The sequence below is a fragment of the Nansenia antarctica genome, assembly GCF_963989245.1.
Source record: "Nansenia antarctica genome assembly, chromosome: 1".
Taxonomy (NCBI): Eukaryota; Metazoa; Chordata; class Actinopteri; order Argentiniformes; family Microstomatidae; genus Nansenia; species Nansenia antarctica.
The window spans coordinates 54,409,170-54,430,429 of record NC_137674.1 but is presented as its reverse complement, the minus strand read 5'-3'; the positions used below and the strand labels follow the sequence as shown (position 1 = coordinate 54,430,429).

Sequence of the window (21,260 nt, the reverse complement as noted above, 5' to 3'; positions counted from 1 at the left end):
AAGTGCAGCTGGCCACCAGCATATTATGGCAAGTTTTAAAGGAAAATTAGTTAAGACCACATAAAGAAGAAAAGCGTATGAGACAAGCAGAAAAAAACACTGTTACTATGGCTGCCCAGGGGCTCTTCATATATGAATATGGGCAGAGGTGATGAAGGGTTTAAGGTATACTTGGGTCATAACATTGTTTTGTTTTCTTTCAAACATACTTTAGGTGTGCATGGTGAAGCTTGCCAGGTGCAATGGAACCAATGGAATAGTCTAAAAGTGCAAACCCTGTTCGTCCTGTGTGCCGGACAAGCTTAATCGAGTGCATCTAAAGAATAGTTTAAAGAAATGACATACTATATGGACCCAGGTCTGAGGGGTGGGGGAGGGGAGTTGTGGGTTCGTTACACGTTGGTCGAGATCTTGTACTTGGGAGACATGTTGTTGTGGAACCAGATGAAGCTGAAGATGACGCCCATGGTCTTGGGGATGTTCTCGTCGTAGGCGAACACCATGGCCTCGTGGAGGGGCACCGTGACCACCTCAATGAGCTCGCCCTCCTGGGGTTCACCCCCACCCTCGCCCACGCGGTTGTCCTCCGACACCTCGGCATAGAACATGGTCTGCTTGGCGCCCGTCACACCTACGCCTGACCTGCCATTGTGAGGGCACAAATGGGGTTAAAGGTCAGGGAAAAGCTGTGGGTTTGTGTTGCTGAGGAACTGGGTGGTGTTTTACACAGTGTGAGAGTTCAGTTAGTTTCAAGTTGTATTGTTACGTCACATTACACTACACAAGTGTAAAAGAGTAAAACTCTTAGGCTTTGGTTCCTGACATTGCAGTACAAGACAATAGGCATAATTCAAGATTTAAAAAGTGACAATAGTATAGGACATACGTGACAAATAACACAGGATACAATTAGTAAGATAACTATAACAATCTTATTGGAATGACATTTTTAGTCTATCTTTTTCAAAACTCAAGCCTCTGCATTCACATTCACACACAGGCACAAACACAAACAGTTATCATATTTTTTCACATCCAAACATTTACATAGCTGAAAGGAAATGATGAACCTCGATGCAAAGTCAAATATTTGGGCGGATTAATTGGGCGACATCACAACACCTTTTTTAACCATTTTATTGCATTAGACTCTGTATAATATTTTCAGTCCACACTTTGTATTTTTGTGTCTAAAACGTATGTTTCTCCATACAGTGTGTGCCTTATTTTAACTATTTATCTTTTTGTGAAGTGCACTGCATTCATGCACAAAATGCTATACGAATTGACCTGAGTGCTATATGAATAAAGTGATTCTGATTTAAAATGTGATTGATGAAACAAAGGACTTCTTATTTCATTGTACTGTATCTTCCATCTTCACTAGCCCCCGTTTTCAAAATTGGAAGACCAGCGAAGCCCTCACAACTTTAAATACTTTTAGGATAGCATGATTCAGAGAGCTCACGTGGTGAGGGGGATCCCATGACCCGCTGCCCCTAGATAAGGGCTAACCTGTCTGCTCAGACGAGCCGCCAGTGGACTGTGTTTTGATACCATGAAGAAGGATGAAGGGGCTCCAAGTGTGTAAGGGCACCTGCCATGGGGGTCCTGTAGCCCCAAGGGAGGATTTTCTCACAGAACACGCATGCGCACACAAACACACACTCATAGTATTCGCAGTCATCACTTTTGTGTACAAAAACTATTCATTGAGCGATTGATTGGTTTTTGCACCAGTGAATTGTGATTTCTGATTTGTTATCACTCACTATGACGCTCGTTCTGGCATTAGGGAACTTGCTCTTTAAGATAGTTTGATACGTCATACAAATACTTTGTATAGGGTGTATAGAACGCATTAGGTGGCACTCTACGCACCCCGTCTAGTGTAACTTGTAATGATATCCTGGTGCTAATAAAGCAGAGTTAAAATGGATACCAACGCCTCGACCTGCCTTGGTGTGTAGCTCTCATGATGATGGTGAAAACATAATATGCATCTCCAAAGTCAAGTAGGCAAATCCGAGGAACCGTTTTTTCCCAGTGTTAAGATCCGCTACAGGGCTCTGCAAATTTGCAAATCATTCCTGTGCAAGCTTCACAGCCTGACCCACAGGAAATTATCATATCTGTATGGATGTTGCGTGCAGCAGGGCATCCAAATGATCATAGGGCACCCAAATGACGCATAGGGCACCGAAAATACGCATAGGGCACCCAATGACACAATAGGGCACCCAAATGGCCAGGATCATGGTGCGCAGGGATGGAAATCATGCCTGGTTGTCAAGGGAACGTTGTGTTTGATAGCTGGGTTATCGTCGTAAGATAACGTTAGCTAGCAGCAAATAGGCCTAATACTTGAATAATGTATGTTTGACCAATGTAGTGCACCCACCACTAGGGATGCACTGATACCGATACCAATACTCGTACCCGATACTGCGCTCATGTACTCGTACAACTACTCTGATACGACCGCTCCCAATACCACTTTACAGCACCGTAACGTAACCTCTCGTAGCAGGTAGGCAGAGGAGGAGCAATGTCAGGAGTTTTGAGATATTTTAGGATAAGCGTTGATGGCAACAAAAGTAGAACAGTGTGTGCTGGTGGTGGGGCGGGTTGGGTGTATGGGCGGCTGGGGCCCCTGGGGGGGTGTTTGGGGGCCGCTGCTGTGCGCTGGTAGGCAAACTGGTAGTAGTCGCTCTATGAGTAGAGGGCTGCAAGGGAATTTTCCTGGATGCACAGTGTACAGTTTTTTTTTACCTTTGACTGCTTGCGTGCTCTGTCATCATGTGAAGCGCATTGAGTCACATCTTGTGAGAAATGCGCTATACAAATAAAACTTGATTTGATTTGATTTAGAGCAGACTGCAAACTATGCTCTGCTAAATTGTGTATTGGATACAAATGATGACTTTCTGGTGAAAGTCGAGAAACGTCAAGTCACGAAAATGACAAAAAAATAATATTATTTTGATTTTAAATTTATTTATTTAAGATTTTCATCTTTTTCCCATATTACGAAAGTTTAAGTGTTGAAGAATATAACAAACAACAGTTTTAGGATCACTAAATACTTATAATTTGTCTTGAATCTGTCTTTGTCTTTGAATTCAGCTTGTTTTGGATTCACTGCATCATCTGCCTTCCTGATTTGTACTCGGGTGAGTGTTAATGATACATGGCTTGTAAACAAACTTAGGTTTTAGGACAGTTCGAAAGCAAGTAGGAGGATCTGCGTGATCATCTAGTTATGTGTAGTTATGTGTTTTTAGCATGTTCATGTTTTATCAGCACGTTGTGATGTGCTAAACATGCAGTTGATGTTTTTTTGTTAGCTACTAGCTAGCTACCAACATGATGGTAGCAAACGTGTCTGCTCTGATTAAGAGCGATTTTCTCTGGTATTTGGTTTGAGGTGTAACAACATTCAAATAAGCATATATGCGTGAAATTACATGTCGTTGGCAAGATTGTGAAATATTAAAACCAATAACATTCTGAATGATGTCATTGTAATACTACTCTTTCTCTCTTTTCTTTCATTCTCCTTCTTGCTACCTTTTTCTCCCGCCTGTTCGGGCGCACAACAGTAGCCTAAGACCCACCATTGTGGGTGCAATGTATTGTGCAAGAATGACAATATTTACAGCGCTGTCAATTTTCAAATATTGCAATATTTATTAGCATAATCATTTTTATAATGATAATCACCTTGTGAACACTTTTCAGATTACAGACATATGTGCCAATATTGACTTTCTTTTTGAATTAAAAACTTTCTAGCATGTGACAAACACTTGAAACGATATATTTATCTCATTTCATTTCTTCCATGTTGTATAAAAATCCGTTTTCAGCCGACTCACGCTTATTCATGTCAGATTGTGCTAATCATTTACCCGCTTCTCTGCGCATAGGAACATATGCAATTTTTATAAGTAGCAATGTTGTCATTTTTCTTGTGACATGAAGCCAGGCTTGGATCAGCCATGACTCCTTGTTGCAAGTTTTAAATTCAGGCTATGACTAATATACAAGCTGCGCCATCCAGCGATCTTTGTGCGTCAGTACACAGACTCCCACTGTGAAGACATGGGGTCATCATGACCCCGAGGCGGCGCTAAGACTAGGTAAGAGAGGAATGGCTATTCTAGTGTTAACTGGGCCACTAGTAATTCCTGTTTACTAGAGCCTCTTCTTATCCATTGTATTTTTCAGGTTTTCTGCCCGAAATGACATGCCCACAGGGAATATAGAATATCTCCACAATCACAAGGGCCTTCATAATGATCTTGGTATCAAATGATAGCTAACACCTGTGGGGTGACTGTAGAAGTGTCAGAATCAAAATATATGTTACTGTGTCAGAGTAAATAGAGCTAGAACATTGTGAAAAATCTCAAATTCACTCTCCGCCTAAAGAAAAAACAGCTTTTAGAGTGAATATCAGCTTGGAAACCTGACTGAATAAGCCCAAATCATCTAGGAATCAGTACTCCAGGGTCTGATGAGTACTTCTGCCAAAGTAGATGGTAGTAATGTAAACCAGTGCAACTTTGTACCTGTTTTAGTACAGGTATGTTTAGGCGGAAAACCAAATTGTGCCATTTGGACACATCAGTGTCACCATCAGTGTATCAGACTTTCTCATGTATCAAGACTGTAAAATGGATTATATTTCATTGACATATCACTATAGGTATTAATTGCATCCAACTCCAACTCTTTACACTCTGTTTCTAACCAGCAGGGCCCTCCTGCGCGCGCGTATGGCGCACCTGCCTCTTTCACACCAGGTCAGATTACGCAGTCAAATTTCTCCCGGAACCATTGTTCAGAATGTCATGATTGACACCTCATTTGAAGTGTTAGAACCAATAGAATCAAGCAGAGGTGGGAAAAATTACTTTCGAGGACCAATGATATGGAAATTCGGGGGTTGAAACCAAGCATGCTTGGTTTTGCTATGTGACGTATCTGTAAACAAGAGCGTGTGACTCGCAGTGTATTTTCCGGCCGAGAAAAAAATCAATGCGGTCGCGTAGCAGAGGATCTAATGAATCGTTTGAATGAATGAATGAATGGTCTTTATTGTCATTGCTATAGTACAGGTACCAAACAACGACATTTAGGAGGGGTGGCTCCCCTGGTGCTAGGAAAGAAAAGAAAAAACAAAAAAAAACACAAGAAGGGAAGGAGCTGGTTTACATAAATAAAGGCTATGTACACTATCCACTATACTATACTGTACAGATAGACGACTAGGGTTGTCATATTGCACATATTGTTATTGCACATTCATTTGAAGTGTCGCAGTTTGCAGGCTAGAAATGTACATATTTGTGCCTCAGCACTACACCTGATTTTTTCAGTCCAGCAGCTGCCATCAGTCCGTCCTGACTGTCCAGGGCCCAGAACCTCGACATCGATGAACATTATTGATAAAGGTAAGCTCTTTATATCTGTTATATTGTTATATATGTGTTATAAACGGGGGTCTTGATCCACCAGTGTGCCCGTTCGGAAGAACAGGCTAGCCCACATGGCCAGTGCCTAAAATCCCATCCCTGTTTATGTTACATGCATTATAAAATGGTTTTATACATGTTTTAATTTCCTGCAAATTATATTACCGTAGTTCTGTTTGATTGAACCTAAAACATTTTACGGATTTTTTTTATTTTGCTTCTTCTGATTACTCAAACTTGAGATAATCCCATTGCCATTGAACATGTCAAATTCCTCATAGCTCATGTTTAAAGTATTGTTAAAAAAGATTAATTTATGAAAAGAGAATTCTGACCTAAATACCTGAGAGTTAACAATGTCATCAACAATTATCTAGTGCAGCGGTTCCCAACCTATGGGCCGCGGGAGAGTACTGCAAGTGGGCCGCCAAATCATGGGCAAAAAAAATGTTTTATTGACGTTTTGAAAAAATCGTGGATTGAACAGCCTTGATCGTATTGTGTGTGGTGTGCGCCAATATTTCCATCCGAAAAGAAGAAGTCAGCTCGCTTCTTGATTGGCTACATTCCATCCCGGACTCGCGAACAGGGTTGCCAGATGGGATCGACATTTTCCACCCTAACCACAGTCTAAAACCGCTAATTCCACCCAAAAAAACCGAGCCCATCTGGCAACCCTAGTCGGGAGTCGGGAGTTGCCCACACACATAAGGATGTTTGGACGTATTGAACACATACAACATTGGTATTTGATCACCTGCTATATAAAACATCGCCGCTCAGCTTTAATGGTTTAACCGCTATTTATTTATTTTTTGCCAGCGTCGCTTTGCGCGCTGCTGAGTGGGCCTCGAATACTGGAGAGATCTGTAAAGTGGGCCGTGAGTCCTAAAAGGTTGGGAACCGCTGATCTAGTGGGTTCTCCTACATTATTATTATTATTATTATTATCATCCTCATCATACACTGGATACAATAAATCTAAGTAGACGTGGTGCGGTGGTGTTGACAGCGAACATGAAGAAATTATTGGAACATTGATGGACTGAAGTTCCCAGACCAAGTCCTGATCATCTGATGGTAATCCCGTCCACCTTGCCCTAGTAGGCTAGTGAGGCTGAGTGGTGAAAACATAAACCATGTTGTATTTGTGCCACTCCAGTTGAGCCCATCTTATAAAACAGTTTAGGTATCTATTTTGTAGCGCTTGATCCAAAATATTGCATGCAAGGGCTTGGTCTGCTTGGAATCCCTCATAAATTCTGTTGCAGTCCTTCTTGTCAATGAATTGCATTTTCAATCCACACAAGTCAGGCCTCACAGTACCATCACTGCAGTGTCTCTAGATAGATAGATTATATGGTAAACACTCCAGATAAGAAACAGCCTTGTGCAGCCCTCTTCATTGACCTATCAAGGTATTTGATACCGTTGATCATGTCCTTTTACTCCAGGCAATCTGACATTGGACCAGTCAGTATGTGTCAAATTTAAAAAGTTTTAATTTAGTTTTAAAACTGTTTTGTTAAAAACAAATCAAATAACCTGACTGAAAGAGGGGGAAAAGAATAAATAAACACCATTGTTGTGGAGATGTTGCTAAGTGACAGCAACGGATACAACATGCTATAAAAAGCAAGTCCTTCTGCTGAAGACAGGGGACAGGGAAATACAGGCAAATGTTAATGTAAATATGGTGGAAAAAAGCTTGTCAGTGTCTTTGGTCTCAAAGCACATGAACACACACTTTTGGTCATTTTAATGGAGCCTTGCTGCTGTGCTGTCAGAGTGACTGACTGTTCTAGAAGATCAAACTTAATAACATTCTTTTTCAGATACATCTTTCATGTTGTCAAACAATTTAAGAGGGTTTTGGTTAAGTGCATATCGTTGTTATCTAAAAATGGCCAGCAGCCTGCTCGGTCAACTTGGCGATATAGTAAACAGCAAAGCCTGTGATCCTGTGTGGATCAACCATAAATCAGGTTGTACAGAAACAACGGGCAGGAATGTGAGACCAAAACGTCTTCATTTATCCATATATTAAAATCAAACAATATAAGTTGACTGAGAACTTATTTTAGTTTGCAGAAATGACGTGAGGAAGAGTTGCAAGGGACAGGAGAGGGACATGAAGGGGCGATGAATGAGTCAATTGGATGCTGCAAAGACAACAACATAATCTAATGGAGCTGCTCAGCCGCACAGAATTCACGGTCATGAGATGGTGTGGTACTGTGCTGATAAGCTCCCAGCTGCAGTCAATGTTACAGTACCGTGGCCACGTGAGCAGCCATGTCAGATGTCTCTGCAGCGTAATTTTACGCATCAAGTCTGTTTTAACAAATCTATGTGCAAACTTAGTCTGCGTTGGTCCTTTTTTTACAACCCACACTCGAACAACAATTCCAGCACAACCGTAACCACAACATGTCAGAATTTAACCTGAAACCCAACCCCAGGAAATAAGGTGAAAGTCCTATTATTCTTGTCATTACTATGTTGCTAATTAGGCAATGTAAACCCACAGTACACAACCAGGGAAAGTGACTTGTGGTTCAAGAATTCTACACTGCTGGTGTAGGGAGTAAAACTACTTCCACATAGCCTATTTGTAGAGGATATGGGGAGGCTGGTGGATGTAGAAATTGGAGGACAGACTCATTGTCCTCCAATTTCAGTATTCTGTTCCAAAACGCATGGAACAGAATATATTACAATGAGCTCGTCCTCCAATTTCGCCCTCCACCAGCCTCCTCTGTAGATAATGTATTGTATGGTATACGAGGGATTATCCCCTACCACAGCTGTGCCCATTATAATCAAAGTGTCTAGTTTGGCCTATCATTAATCATTTAACGAGGAATCATTTGCCTACGCCTCCGAAACACTCAAGTTTGTTTAAGTCGGATCAGGCGCACCTTGAGGTGACACAGAAGTACCAAAGTGGTCTTTGCACGGCCCGTGGGTTTTTAGCAGGAGCAAATTGGAGCCCAAAAAAGACTCCAAGAACTATTGTTATGGCGCTTCTCCATTGACCACACCGGGACAGTACAGGACGGCACGCATTTGTATCTTACCCGTACCGTATTTTCAGAAACGCTTCTCCATTATACACAACAGACCCGAAGCGAGTCGGGACAGTCCCCACTTCCGTTCGTTAGCTACATTACGTTGCTATCTTCACTGTGGGGTTCGACAGAAACTTTGTAACATAATTGCTAAACAAGTTGTAAAATGATTTGGCGGGCCAATATCTTTAGCTAGCTAAAGTAACTAGCTTACTATATTGTGGTCTTAGCAGTTGGTAAAAGAACAGGATTAAAATAAATATATATGAGCAATAACATATCGTGGGCTTGCTACAGCAAGCACAATAAACCAAATTGTTCAGTCTGAAGCTACAATACTGGGACCATTCGTGACTGGGCTACAGACAGTCAAATACTAGGCGAACAATGTGTTTAAGACAAAAATAAACTTGGGTATTTCAAGTGGCATCTTTGTAATCATGACGACAGTCATGTCTAAGAATGCATTTCACTGTGTAAATTCCCAATATAGTGAAAATACCACCGCTCATTCGTGATCACACATAGCTGGGGAGCTGCAGCTGAAGAGTTTCAAATAGAGTGCAAAAAAGCAGCATTTGCACACACAAATCTGTGCAAAAAACTATGTTTATTGCAAGCTTTCGGTCTCAAGGCTCTCGGACTATTGTAAACAACAGCTGTATAAGCTGCGTCACTTATCAATCAAACCAATCAACGGTCTGCAGCGTCACATCGTAGCACGGATAGTACCTTTCGCTCTGAGTCAGGAAGGGTGGCTAAAATCAGTACGGGTACTACGGCCCGGTACGGCCAGTGGAGAAAGCAAAACAAAGCGGGCGCACAAGTTCTGGTACGGTACAAGACGGTAGTGGAGAAGCTCCATTAGGCTATTGTAAATTAAGGAATGAGGACATAACTTTTTCAAAGCATACATTTTGGTGCGGAATATATTCATGACGTTAAAACGTCAAAGAAAATATATCTATTTGAGACCATTATGTGCGTCAAGGTGTGAGAATGTGCATGTCTTTCTTCAAACTGTCCCAGTTCCATATGACCCTCCTGAACCAGATGACGTGCGTGTGTGTGTTGGTGACTTGTATGTGTGTGAGAGAGAATGTATGTGTACTGTATGTTTGTACTGTACCTGTGTGAGGTGACCTTCTTTAGAGTGGGTACTTGTGTATCCACACTGATGTGTGAAGGTGTGTGTTTGTGTGAGTGTGCGCGTAAGTATGAGGTGGTCTTCTTGTGAAGGGCGTGTGTGTGCGTGTGTGCGCAAGTGCACCTGTATGAGGTGATTCTCCTCAGCTTGGCCACCGGCACGTCGTAGCCGCACTCCTCCAGCACCTCCTGCCGTGCGATCTCCTCCAGGGAGAGGTCAGGCTTGTCCACCAGCCCCGCACACAGCTCGTAGGTCACCCCTGCAGAGGCCGAGGGCTGGGGGGGCTCGCTCTCCTCCACCGCAGCAGTCTCCCCCTGGGGCTCACCAGCGGCGGCAGCAGCCCCCTCCTCTGCCTGCTCAGCAGGCTCCGGGGGCTGGGGCCTGGTCCTCTCCCACTCACACATGTACACTGCTGTATATGAGGGAGGAGGGGAGGGGGAGAGACTTATCAAACACACTTCAATAAATTAATCACACAGCAATACATAAACAGCAATCTCACATTAGTCAACAATTATTTATTTCTAAGCCTAACCCTCTTTTAACCAGGGCAAAAGAAACACACCTGCCACCCGCCAAATACGGGTAGATTTTGGCATTGGCGGAGAAATCTGGAAATGTTACCAGCCACTTTGGCAGGTAGCCAAAGGTTCGCAAATACTATGGTTCAATTTAAAAACAAAACTGCAATCTGCAATTATGGTCACCGTTTGTAACATTTGTGACAACACTCCTGCCTCCTCCAACTGACAGTAACTGCTGCCCACCTCACTCAAGCTTTTACTGACTTTCAAACAAACCCTGTCTATGAGCTTTCTTGGTAGTTACAATAATTATTTGAACGCTTTAAAATAAACGATAAAATTAAGATTGAAGTAAAACTCCACTACTTACACGTGACGGCACAAGACAGCAACTTACACGTGACCTTGTGAGATATATTAAAAAAATAAAAAACGCCTTTACCCACTGCACGTGAAGAACGTTTTTGTAAGTAATCTCAGCCAGTAAGCATGCGCCAACAATCAGTTTGTCAGACATGTTTGTGATGTGCATTGCTTGCAAGTGATTCCTTTTCGCTGCAATCGCAAGCAACACAGAGGGGTGTCACGCCGGTTCCTATGGTTCAAGACCAGTCATATATTTTCTGTTATAGTTTGCCCTGCAAACTATGAAGAATTGTTTGAAATGTACTTACAGAAGGCCACATCTTTGGGTGAATTTTAACCCTAACCCTACATTAGTGAGAGACAGGTAGGTATGACAGGGTGATGGACACAAAACAGACGATGTAGGATTCTATTTTATTGAAAGTCAAGAGTCGGAGCATGATCCCATTGAACAAAGAATGGCTCTTTTGGACACATTGTTCCTTCAGCAAGAAAAATAAAATGAAAAATAACTTTCAATGAGTGGCCTTCTTTCAATTCTGTGGGGCGCATTGCAGTATAGTACTATCCCCAAGGACTTACATCTTACAAAGGAGAAGTGTTGTAATGAAAGCTTCTGCCAGCTATTACTTCTACTATTACTATTAGGCTGCATTGTTTATGAGATTGGGATAAATAACACAGACATGCTACTGTTAGCGTTGTCACGGTAACCATGCCACCGCACCAAACAACTGCTGTTGTCACATTTCCCCGTTGTTAATGTTTTATCATGTGACTTGGTGTGATCATTTCCTGGCGCTTGCACCCCTAAACATTATATAGAGTTCTGAAAGGCTGAGAATGTCAGCTTTCTAACCAACCATATCTCAACTCCCAATGATGAGAAAGAGCTGGTAACAGTGGTGGCCCCAATTTGTGATTAGACATCCTACTTCTTACATTTTACATGTTGACACAGATTGTCATGATTGGTAGGCACTCAGGATGTAGGAACTTATCTTCAAAGGTAGTAGATGACTAAACGAAGACTCATTTTGAAGACATTGTACAAGTAAAATCGCACTGGCATTCATGCTTCCACTCGCACAGCGGCGCAAATGAACATATAGCTAATCATATATCTAGCTAGCTGGCCGTCTTCACGGTTAGGCTAAGTTGTCAGCTTGATTTTAACTAAACTATAATGCAAGACAGACAGTTAGGTAGCCAGTGAGTTTACAGTTGCTACTGTAAGGAACTAGGAACTCCATCGGACTGAGAGCTCCAACAAAACAACATAGGGGTGAGTCCATCATAGGGACATAGGGGTCCATCATAGGAAGAGAGTCATTTCTCCTCATCAGACGTGCCTCAGCAGTGCCAGGCGAACCCTCTGCCACGTGACGGGGTGTAATGTTTACACTTGACACGCTCTAGTCTAGTGGAATCCAGTGGTATACAGGTGTTGGCTAGGAAGTATCTAATCAAACATTTAAATGAAATCTGATCACAACGCAAGACAGATTATAGGATGTATGCTGATGCTGGGTATAAAAGAAGTGCCCAGAGATTGGAACCAGATCCAACAGCTAAAAACACAAGCTACAAACTCCCAGGTAGTCACGTGATGTGTTGTCATTAGGGTAATTTCCATCTCTTTGTAGTGCATGCATCAAACCACGCCAAAGTTGCCAAGTGACTGCACTTTGTATGTCTTCATCCCATCCATCAACTCACTTGGAATACTTACGGTAGGTAAAGGTGACTTACACTACCCTCTTTGGACCAGTTTTCCTACACTAAAAATAACCGTCAATGGAGAATCCACATTGAAAGCATTACCTGGGCGGAACTGCTTGACCAGGATGAAGCAATGTGAGGTGGTGTTGAAGATCAGCACAGAGACACTAGAGAGAAAGAAACATTAGTTAATGCATTATTTTATACTGCTTGACTTGGAGCCAACAAATACCTGAATCTTAACCCATTTAAACCGGGGGCGCCGGTGAAATCCATCAACATATACACGGGGGCGCCAATGAAATCCATCAACATATACACGTGGGAGTATCTACACACGTGCTGATTTTTTTATTTTTTTTTAGGATATCTTGGCAACAGCGGAGAAGTTTCTGAAGTTAGTTCTGAAGGGGGTGATAAGTGGTGTAGTCTACGTGATACGCAGGACTACGCCGTATACCCACTAGGAAAGGCCAAGGATTTCCATATACCCACTTAAAGATGTGTGAGGATACGTAACAGCGTTTTGTGACAGAACTTTCACTTTCATTCATATTTCACCCGTCTGTGTTACGAAGCACTTGAATTTTGGACCATTGGGACTGACTATAGCGTCATATACCATCAAAGGGGGGAGATGCGACATGAAATATGTCAAAATGCAGCACTATCATGCACAGATCAGCCTTATAACATGTAATTTAGATATATATATAACGTTAGACAGGGAGCGCAGATTATTTTTATGGCGTTCCGAAATGAACGATATGAGGCTGGGAGGGAAAAATCACAGTAGTATACCACTAGAAACAACTAGACTACACCACTGGGTGATATTGATGATGAGCTGCAACGTTTGCAGGAAAAGCGCTATACAAATAAAAGTTATTAGGCCTACTATTATTATTATTATTATTATGACAATATTATAACTGATTCGGATGATTTAGAAGGCTTTGAAACGGAATGGAAGACGGACAACTAGCACCGTAATCCTAGGAGGCGTTTCAACTTTCAACCGCACCCCGGGGGTGAAAATCAATATACCTGCAGACGCAACACCGATGCAGGTATTTGAAAATAATTGTACAGACTCTGGCGCGTCTCGTCACGGAGACAAACCTTCATAGTGCCCAGACCAGAACCACTCCATCCAGAGCAAAGTGGGCTGACGTTAGTCTGACGGAGATGAAGACTTTTATTGGCCCGTGCATCAGTATGGGGCTTCTTATACTGTCAGTTCGGAGAGACTACTGGTAACAGAAGAAAGATCTCTTCAAGACCAATTTCCCAAAGCACATGTCCCGGGACAGATTTGTCTCTGGAGGTAATAACAATAATAATAATAATAATAATAATAATAATAATAATTGATTGTGATGATAGTATAATAAGAAATGACTATGTTTATGTATCCTATTACTTTATGTGTCTTTGAGTACCCTGAAAAGTGCAATATAAATAACATTTATTATTATTATTATAGTAGGCTAATGAGAACTATTTATATTTCTTCCAATGGTGTATGTGTTATATTGCTTTCATCCAAGGTAACTTACATGAATCTATATCTGGATGTTCAGGTATCTACACCTCCAGGACCACCAGGCAGCTGACATGGATTATGTGAGGGGACTGCCCTCTGTCCTGCCCTCTGTGACTGCACTGCCACACTTTATTTTTATTTATTTTTATTGAAAATAGTGCTTAAATTATTTTTAATAACTAACTTTTAGTAGGCGTTGACACTTTTGTTGAATTTCCAGAAAAACGTCAGGTTTTAGGGGGTTATTCTAATTCCCGTTTTAGGCCTTAATGGGTTAAACGCCCTGCACAACGGAAAAAAACAGGATTTCCAGCATTGTGGTTAGAAGTTGAACTTTGCCAGATCAAAATGAGCTTCACCCAAGTGGGTTCTCATATCAACTGTGGTTGATGGCCGCCAGAAATCCAGACCCATATTAGTATTATCAGTATAGTTTGGCAGTGAGTATGATTGTTTTTGCAGTCGTTGGAGACTTGAGGGCTGGGGTCCGAGTTGGGGAAGCGGATGTGTCCGTGGAGGCAGGAAGCCCTGCCCTGCCTTTCCCATGGTGAAAGATACAAAGTGGGAGATTTAACCTGGTCACTGAGAGAACACACAGACACAGACACACACACACACACACAAAATGGTTCAATGGTTCAGAATAACACAATATTTTCAAAAGTAGACACACACACAGAGCACATTCACACCGGAGCGTGGAGGGGAGAGTGTTTTATATCCAGACAACATGATTCATTTGCACCTCAGCCACTGATTACGAAGTCTGGTCCACCTCTATGTTAGCCTAGTCATCTCTGGTAAGCCCTGCGAGCCCTCTCTCATTTCCATCATCTATCCATCCCTTCCTCCTTGCGAGGAGAAAGCCTCTTCACAAGAGATGACTGTTCCCCTCTTCCTCACCTGCAAAGGATGATGGCAGGGAGACCTCATTGTACACGACTGGAGAGGTGAAAGTTATATGGAGGAGATTTGTCCACTCATGTTGCCATGGTGACTTAAATCAAGGGTGAAGTTTTGACACCTTTTAAAACATATCTGAAATGGGCTTCATGCTCTCGTTCAGTTAAAAGACAGTGAGCATACATACAGTACCAGGATACCAGTACTGGTCGGAAGCATCCACATAGCTTACCCAGTATACCCTGGTTAGAAGCATACATACAGTATACCCTGTTTAGAAGTATACAGTATACCCTGGTTAGAAGCATACAGTATACCCTGGTTAGAAGCATACATACAGTATACCCTGGTTAGAAGCATACATGCAGTATACCCTGGTTAGAAGCATACATACAGTATACCCTGGTTAGAAGCATACAGTATACCCTGGTTAGAAGCATACATACAGTATACCCAGTGCTCTGGTTAGAAGCAGGACCCACCAGCTCGCGGCAGGCCTGGGCTTGTACCGTTGTTCTGCACCACTAATGGTTAAACTGCAGAACCGTTAAAAGAACACTTTGAACATTTCATGCCCCATTAGGCTTGCGGCCTTCTCTGCAGGGCTTCTGGCTAGTCAGCCGGGAACAATACAGCCTACATCAACAACAACAACAGTAATAATTATAATAATGCATTTATTTTGTATAGTGCTTTCTCAGTATTCAGACACTACATTTCATGGAGAGAGTTTTTTTTAAAAGATGGATTTTTAGGGATTGTTTGAAGGAGGAGGGCGTGCTGGATTATTTGATGCAGTTTGGGAGAGTGTTCCAAAGAGTGGGGGCTGCAGCTGAGAAAGTCTGGTCACCTCAGGTCTGGTGTTTAGTCCTGGTGATGGGGACAACAAGGTTGGCATCAGCTGACCAGATAATGTGGGTAGGAGTATGCAGGAGGAGGAGGTCAGAGAGGTAAGAAGGTACCATGTTGTTGAGGGCTTTGTAGGTGGTGAGGAGAATCCTAAATCGGACTGGGAGCCAGTGGAGGTTTTGGAGGACTGGAGTGAAGTATGTACATATGGGTGGGGGAAGAGGAGACTGTGTCTTGGCCAACGGTTGGTTGGAGAATAGTGCTTACAACTGAGTGAGTAACATATAGGGCTATCACAGCTCTTGATGAAAGTGTCTGTTAAATTAACACTTTTGAGAATTGACTGATGTTAAATCATTGAATTTCTGAATTTAAACCAGCCCCCGGGTTGGCTAGAATTGAGATGGAACAGGCAGCGACTCTTAACTAAAAGTGTGGCCTTTCTTTATACCCACCTCACACCTAATCAAAACACTGTATCTTTTTCCGCATGCCTCCCTCCCCTCCATGTCGCCCTCCCCATTGAAAAAAATCCTCTGGAACGATCCTTCTCTCTCCTCTCAGCGTGCTGGGGACCTGTGGTGAGTGAGTGTGCTGCGGCAGGACTGCTGTAGAGCCACTAATGACCTCAACAGATGCTGCTTCTAATGGCTTTGCCTCTCAGTGTCGACACATCCCACTCCCAGTTAAACACACACAAAACACTTGCCTACACAAATAAACTCATTTACAAGCACTCCCTGCAATAAACATGTGTTGTTACACCAACACTCCAATAAACATACAAGATAACATCACTTATTCACATACTCATGTAGAAACTACATAAACATGTTCACACAACACAACCACACAGCCCATAGCCTATACAAAGAGAACACAATAACAATCCTACATTCATAAAAAAAACACTGAAATACACAGGCCATATGCATGCACAAATACATAGCACAACCACAGAAAATCTAGTGAAAATGGATGCATTACTCTCAAAGACAATGGCACTATTTAATTTAAATGTAGTCATATAAAACACAACAAACACGCTCTTCCACTACTTCTCTAAAATCCCCTTCTCCCTAATTCCCTCTCCTCACACATCCACTTCATTACACTTAATTTATTGGCCCATCCGGCGTCTGCAGCATTTACGCAAAATGGGGCCTGTTGGTGATCTCCTCCAACATCTGGCCATTCAGGCTATGGCCAAGAGCTCTGTACATCCTCACCCGCCGTTAACCCCAACACTATCTGTCTATCAGGTACGGGGGCCTTGATACTGGCCAACATGCATTTTTTTGCAGCAGGTGCCGGATAAAGCAGGAATCAGACTTTATTCTGACCTTATTTAAAGACAAATGATATACTATCCAAAAATATTGAATTATGCTCCTTTCAGATATTCAAGAGATGACTAATACTAATACTAATAGTAGGTGTGCTGCATAAGACCAACTTGAACAAACATGGCATTGATTTTCAATTTGTCTGTGATCAACTTGTATTTTTTTCAAACAACTGGTAAACATGCTATAGTGGTAGTTTTTACCTGTCATGGGTACGCATGAAGTCCCACGATTTCTTCGTCCCATTCTGTGGATGAAACAGAAAACAAAATAAATGACTTGCAGAGTATGACTCATACTATCGCTGAGGGAAAGTGGTATTTGATGATCCTTCACCATTTGTTCGAACCCCTCTGACATGATTAAGTTCTTCATATTGAGCTGATTGTGGATGATTTAGCCCCTCCACACTGTCTCTCGTCTTTTGAAGATGACTTTTACATAAATTACCTGTTTCAAGTTGGCTTTGTTATCTTATGCCAAATAACCTATGATTTATACCCACGGGGATTTATACCCAAAATGATATTGATTTTACACACAAAATAGGCCATGGCACTTCTGACAATGTGGACAACTGACGATTCACTGAATTGTCTCCAAAGCAATCCCAAGAAACCATTCACTAAGAATGGATCAGGCAGGTGCAGATTCTTACGTTCATCATATGGTAAATAAAATAAATACAAATAAGAGCAAATCTCAGCAATAACCAACATATCTGCCGATATATTGTACATATTTATAGAATTCCCTTCATAAGAAAACAATTGCAAACACATGGTCTTAATGCTGATTAGACAAATCCATATCTCAATAATGACCTGAAATGTTCTCCATTAATTAACAGAGCAACTTATTTATCCTATGTCCAATCGTGCTTAGAGGAACATAAGAGGTAAGAGTTGCGAAATCTGTCGCTAACCAGTCGAGTGCCATTAGTTTGCTGCTCAACAATCTTGAGAGCTCTTTGCCTCTACCCATCATGAGGTGTTTCTTGCAGGAAAGCTTGGTGACAAAATGATTTGACTTGCATTCAGAGGTGGGAACGCCTTTTTCAAAGAGTGGAAGTACTTACCCACCAACATGCACTAACCCAGCTGATCTAATTAGCACAGCTGTAGGAAAACTCATTAGTGGCATAAGCTGGTTTAGTGCGTTTTATTACTGTGTTCAATACGTTTTTCCTGTGTCATTCCACTTAATAGTACATATATTTTTTATGGATTGGAATGTTACCATTTCTTTAGCTGTGTAGTACTATTGAGTTAATACCATTGTTTGGTTTAAATGTGAAAAGCGATGTGAATAGCTGCAATGGAAATATGTCGAATAAAAAACATTTGAATACTTATTTCCCCCCACTGAATAATATTCATCTGGATATTATCTGTCGGGCTCTAGTGACATTTCAATCTTTGGAGTGCCTGTAGACTATGCAGTATGTATGCTAGAGACATCCGCTTCAACACGTTACCTGTAACCATTAACCACAACAAACGTCATCTTGACACAACGAGAAAGCAGCACAGGACCAGGAATGCATATTCATATGAACACACCATTTAAGTGGTTGGATTGCTACTTTGCTTCCAATGTTGAATGGAGGTAACGCTTTGGACGAAAGTTAATGTCATAATATGATTGAACATGCTTTATAGGTTTCAGGTCAAACATGGTCAATGTTTAAATACCAACATTTTCATGAAAACCACAGTCTATAATCTTCTCAGTCTTTCAAATCATGCATGTATAGGCCTACCCTTGGATTTAGATAAATATGACTTAGCATGAATAGCATAATTAAATAATTACAACTGACTCACCTTTCCATAACCAAAACAACAATGACTTTAGCTAAAATCTCACCTAGGGCTGTTCTGAACATGAAATCTGCTAAACAAATAATCAAGTGTGCATGGCCTAACATCTTCATTCCTCCTGTGGTTATGTAAATCTGTACTGCACACACTCCCGGGCCTAGGTAAACCTCTGACATGGACATGTTTAACTACATTGACGCCTGCAGGGAGACAATCAGTGGAGCACATGGCAGGCAGCCCTAGAGAAGGCATGTCTCAATCACAATCGCTTTCATTAGCTACATCTTACAAGTGCACAAGAGTAAACATTTTTGGCTTTAGTTCCTCAACATCATTGACATTGCAGCTTTCAGATAGAAAACACAATAATAATAAGTAACATAAGTAAGTAAAAAAGTAACCCTGCATTGATAAAGTAATAAAGTGATGGATTTTACAGTGGCTTCAATAGTGGAAAAATGCTGTGCAGAGTACGATGATATGAAATGCAATATAATACAATACAGTATAGTAGTAAATTAGTCCAGTGGTATACAAGCAATCCAGTAGTTATAATACTGTAATATGTTCAGTTTTGCAGTGTGCGTGGGAAATGCTGATGTTGACAGAAAGTACTGTGGGGAAAAAAAGAGTACTGTACAAAGATGGGACATACTGTATTTACCACCCATCCAACATTGTGATAATCAAATGTTTGCTCTTTTTTATTTAACCAGATAAAATAAATTGAGAACATTGAGTCTGTGTGCGTGCATGTGTGTATGTGTGTGTGTGGGAGGGTGCAATCAGCAGGAACAACAGTCAACTATGACCTGTTGAAGTTTATTTTTGAAAATGGTAAGTGTTGTGAGTGCTGTGAGTTTGAGTGTGCTCTGCAAAGTGGTTCAATCGTTTTTCGAGTTTGAGTTACGGCCGAAAACAGTGCAGGCTTTTGGGATGGTGAGCTTGACCACTAGACCTTGAGTGGTTTTCCTGTGTCATTCCACTTAATAGTACATAGCTTTTTTATGGATTGGAAATTTGGAATGTTACCATTTCTTTAGCTGTGTAGTTTTATTGAGTTAATACCATTGTTTGGTTTAAAACTTCCATTAAGCACTCAAAGTTAATGCCCAATACTGCCATGGAAGTTACTCTCAGTAATGTAGCCTATCTTGTCGACACTGGTCTAGCAATCAGAAGGTCGCTGGTTCGATCCCCACCTTAGGAGGGAGCGGCATGTGCCCTTGAGCAATCATTTGACCCCTAATTTCTCCAGGGGCGCCGACTATGGCTGACCCTGTGCCTAGAACAAAAAATACCAAATTCCAACAATTGACTGACAAGTTGATTGCATAGCAATAAAACAATTATTATTAATTTGAAGACTAAGTTGTGGTTAGCAGAATGGTAAAGACCAGGAAGACTTGTGTGAACTCACATGTAGAATGGTCTATTCATCACTTTCTATCTGTGTTAAATCAAGAGAAATCTTTCCAATCTTTTTCTGACCAAAAATGTGACCATATTTGGTCAGAAGTGACTATGTCAGCAGCAGTGTCAGGTGTGACTGTACAGGCCTCCACAGGTAGGAGTGGGCTGGAGAGAGGATTCCTAGTGACTAAAGGTAGAAGCACGTCCTGTGAGGATATGGTGGATGTTTCACTGACAATTATCGACTGATTCGGATGAGTGTACCATACATACAACAACCAAAAATGTATGTAGTATTTGCTGTAGCCCCTATAACAAGTGAGGCACAGTGCAAGTAGTATTTTCCACTGGCATTCTGTATGGTGCATACAGCCAATGGCAATAGCAGGGACACACCCAATATGCCCACACCAGCTTTCCATTACACACAGTATGATATTGTGACGATGACCCGGGCTGAACACTAGGGGTGCAACTTTTCTTGTTTTTTTTACGGTACGGTTCGCGTTCCACGGTTCAATACACTAGTGAACCGTGGCGGTTTTCGGTTTATTCTGTGTTTCATTCAAAGTAGGAGGTGGAGTTGGTCTGGAACGCAGTTGCTTCTTGTTCAAATGTTTGTTCATGGCGAGTGGAGTTGAGAACATGGCAACAGTTTGAGGAAGCCCTGGATTGCTACAAATCTGCGTTGTGGGGTCATTCATTCTGGTTTTGGTATTGAATACAGCGATGAGGGAATGAAAACAGTGAACAGAAACGCGTGTTGCAGAAATACTTCACGCATGTCGTATATGCGCTTAAAATGCGCACAATGGGTATGTGCTACAGCTGGTACAGCCCTCATAGCTAAAGTGCATTTTTACTTTCATTTCAACCTCTCCTATTATATACTAGTCCTGAAGCCTAAGAGGCACTTTTTTTGTGACTGCAGCTGGTGAAACAGTAAACCACTTGCGTGAAATGTCTATATGTATGCTTAACTTTGTGGAATGGATTCATTGTTATTGTTTTTCCGGAGGCTAACGGTAAGTGATACATGGCTTGTAAACATACTTTAATTTTAGGACGTG

The 21,260-nt window shown here is 41.7% G+C and overlaps 1 protein-coding gene across 1 annotated transcript in view; it reads right to left on the bottom strand.

Moving 5' to 3' along the window:
• Positions 1 to 392: 392 nt before the first annotated feature.
• nudt14 (nudix (nucleoside diphosphate linked moiety X)-type motif 14) overlaps positions 393 to 21,260 on the bottom strand; it is a gene marked incomplete at its 3' end in the record, with an annotated part of 53,484 nt that continues 32,616 nt past the window's right edge. The window contains exons 2-5 of the mRNA XM_080549065.1: positions 17,158 to 17,201; positions 12,413 to 12,477; positions 9,822 to 10,110; positions 393 to 642 (exon numbers count right to left, since the gene is read on the bottom strand). Coding sequence (XP_080405191.1) covers positions 393 to 642; positions 9,822 to 10,110; positions 12,413 to 12,477; positions 17,158 to 17,201 — 648 coding nt within the window. The remainder of the gene's footprint in view (positions 643 to 9,821; positions 10,111 to 12,412; positions 12,478 to 17,157; positions 17,202 to 21,260) is intronic.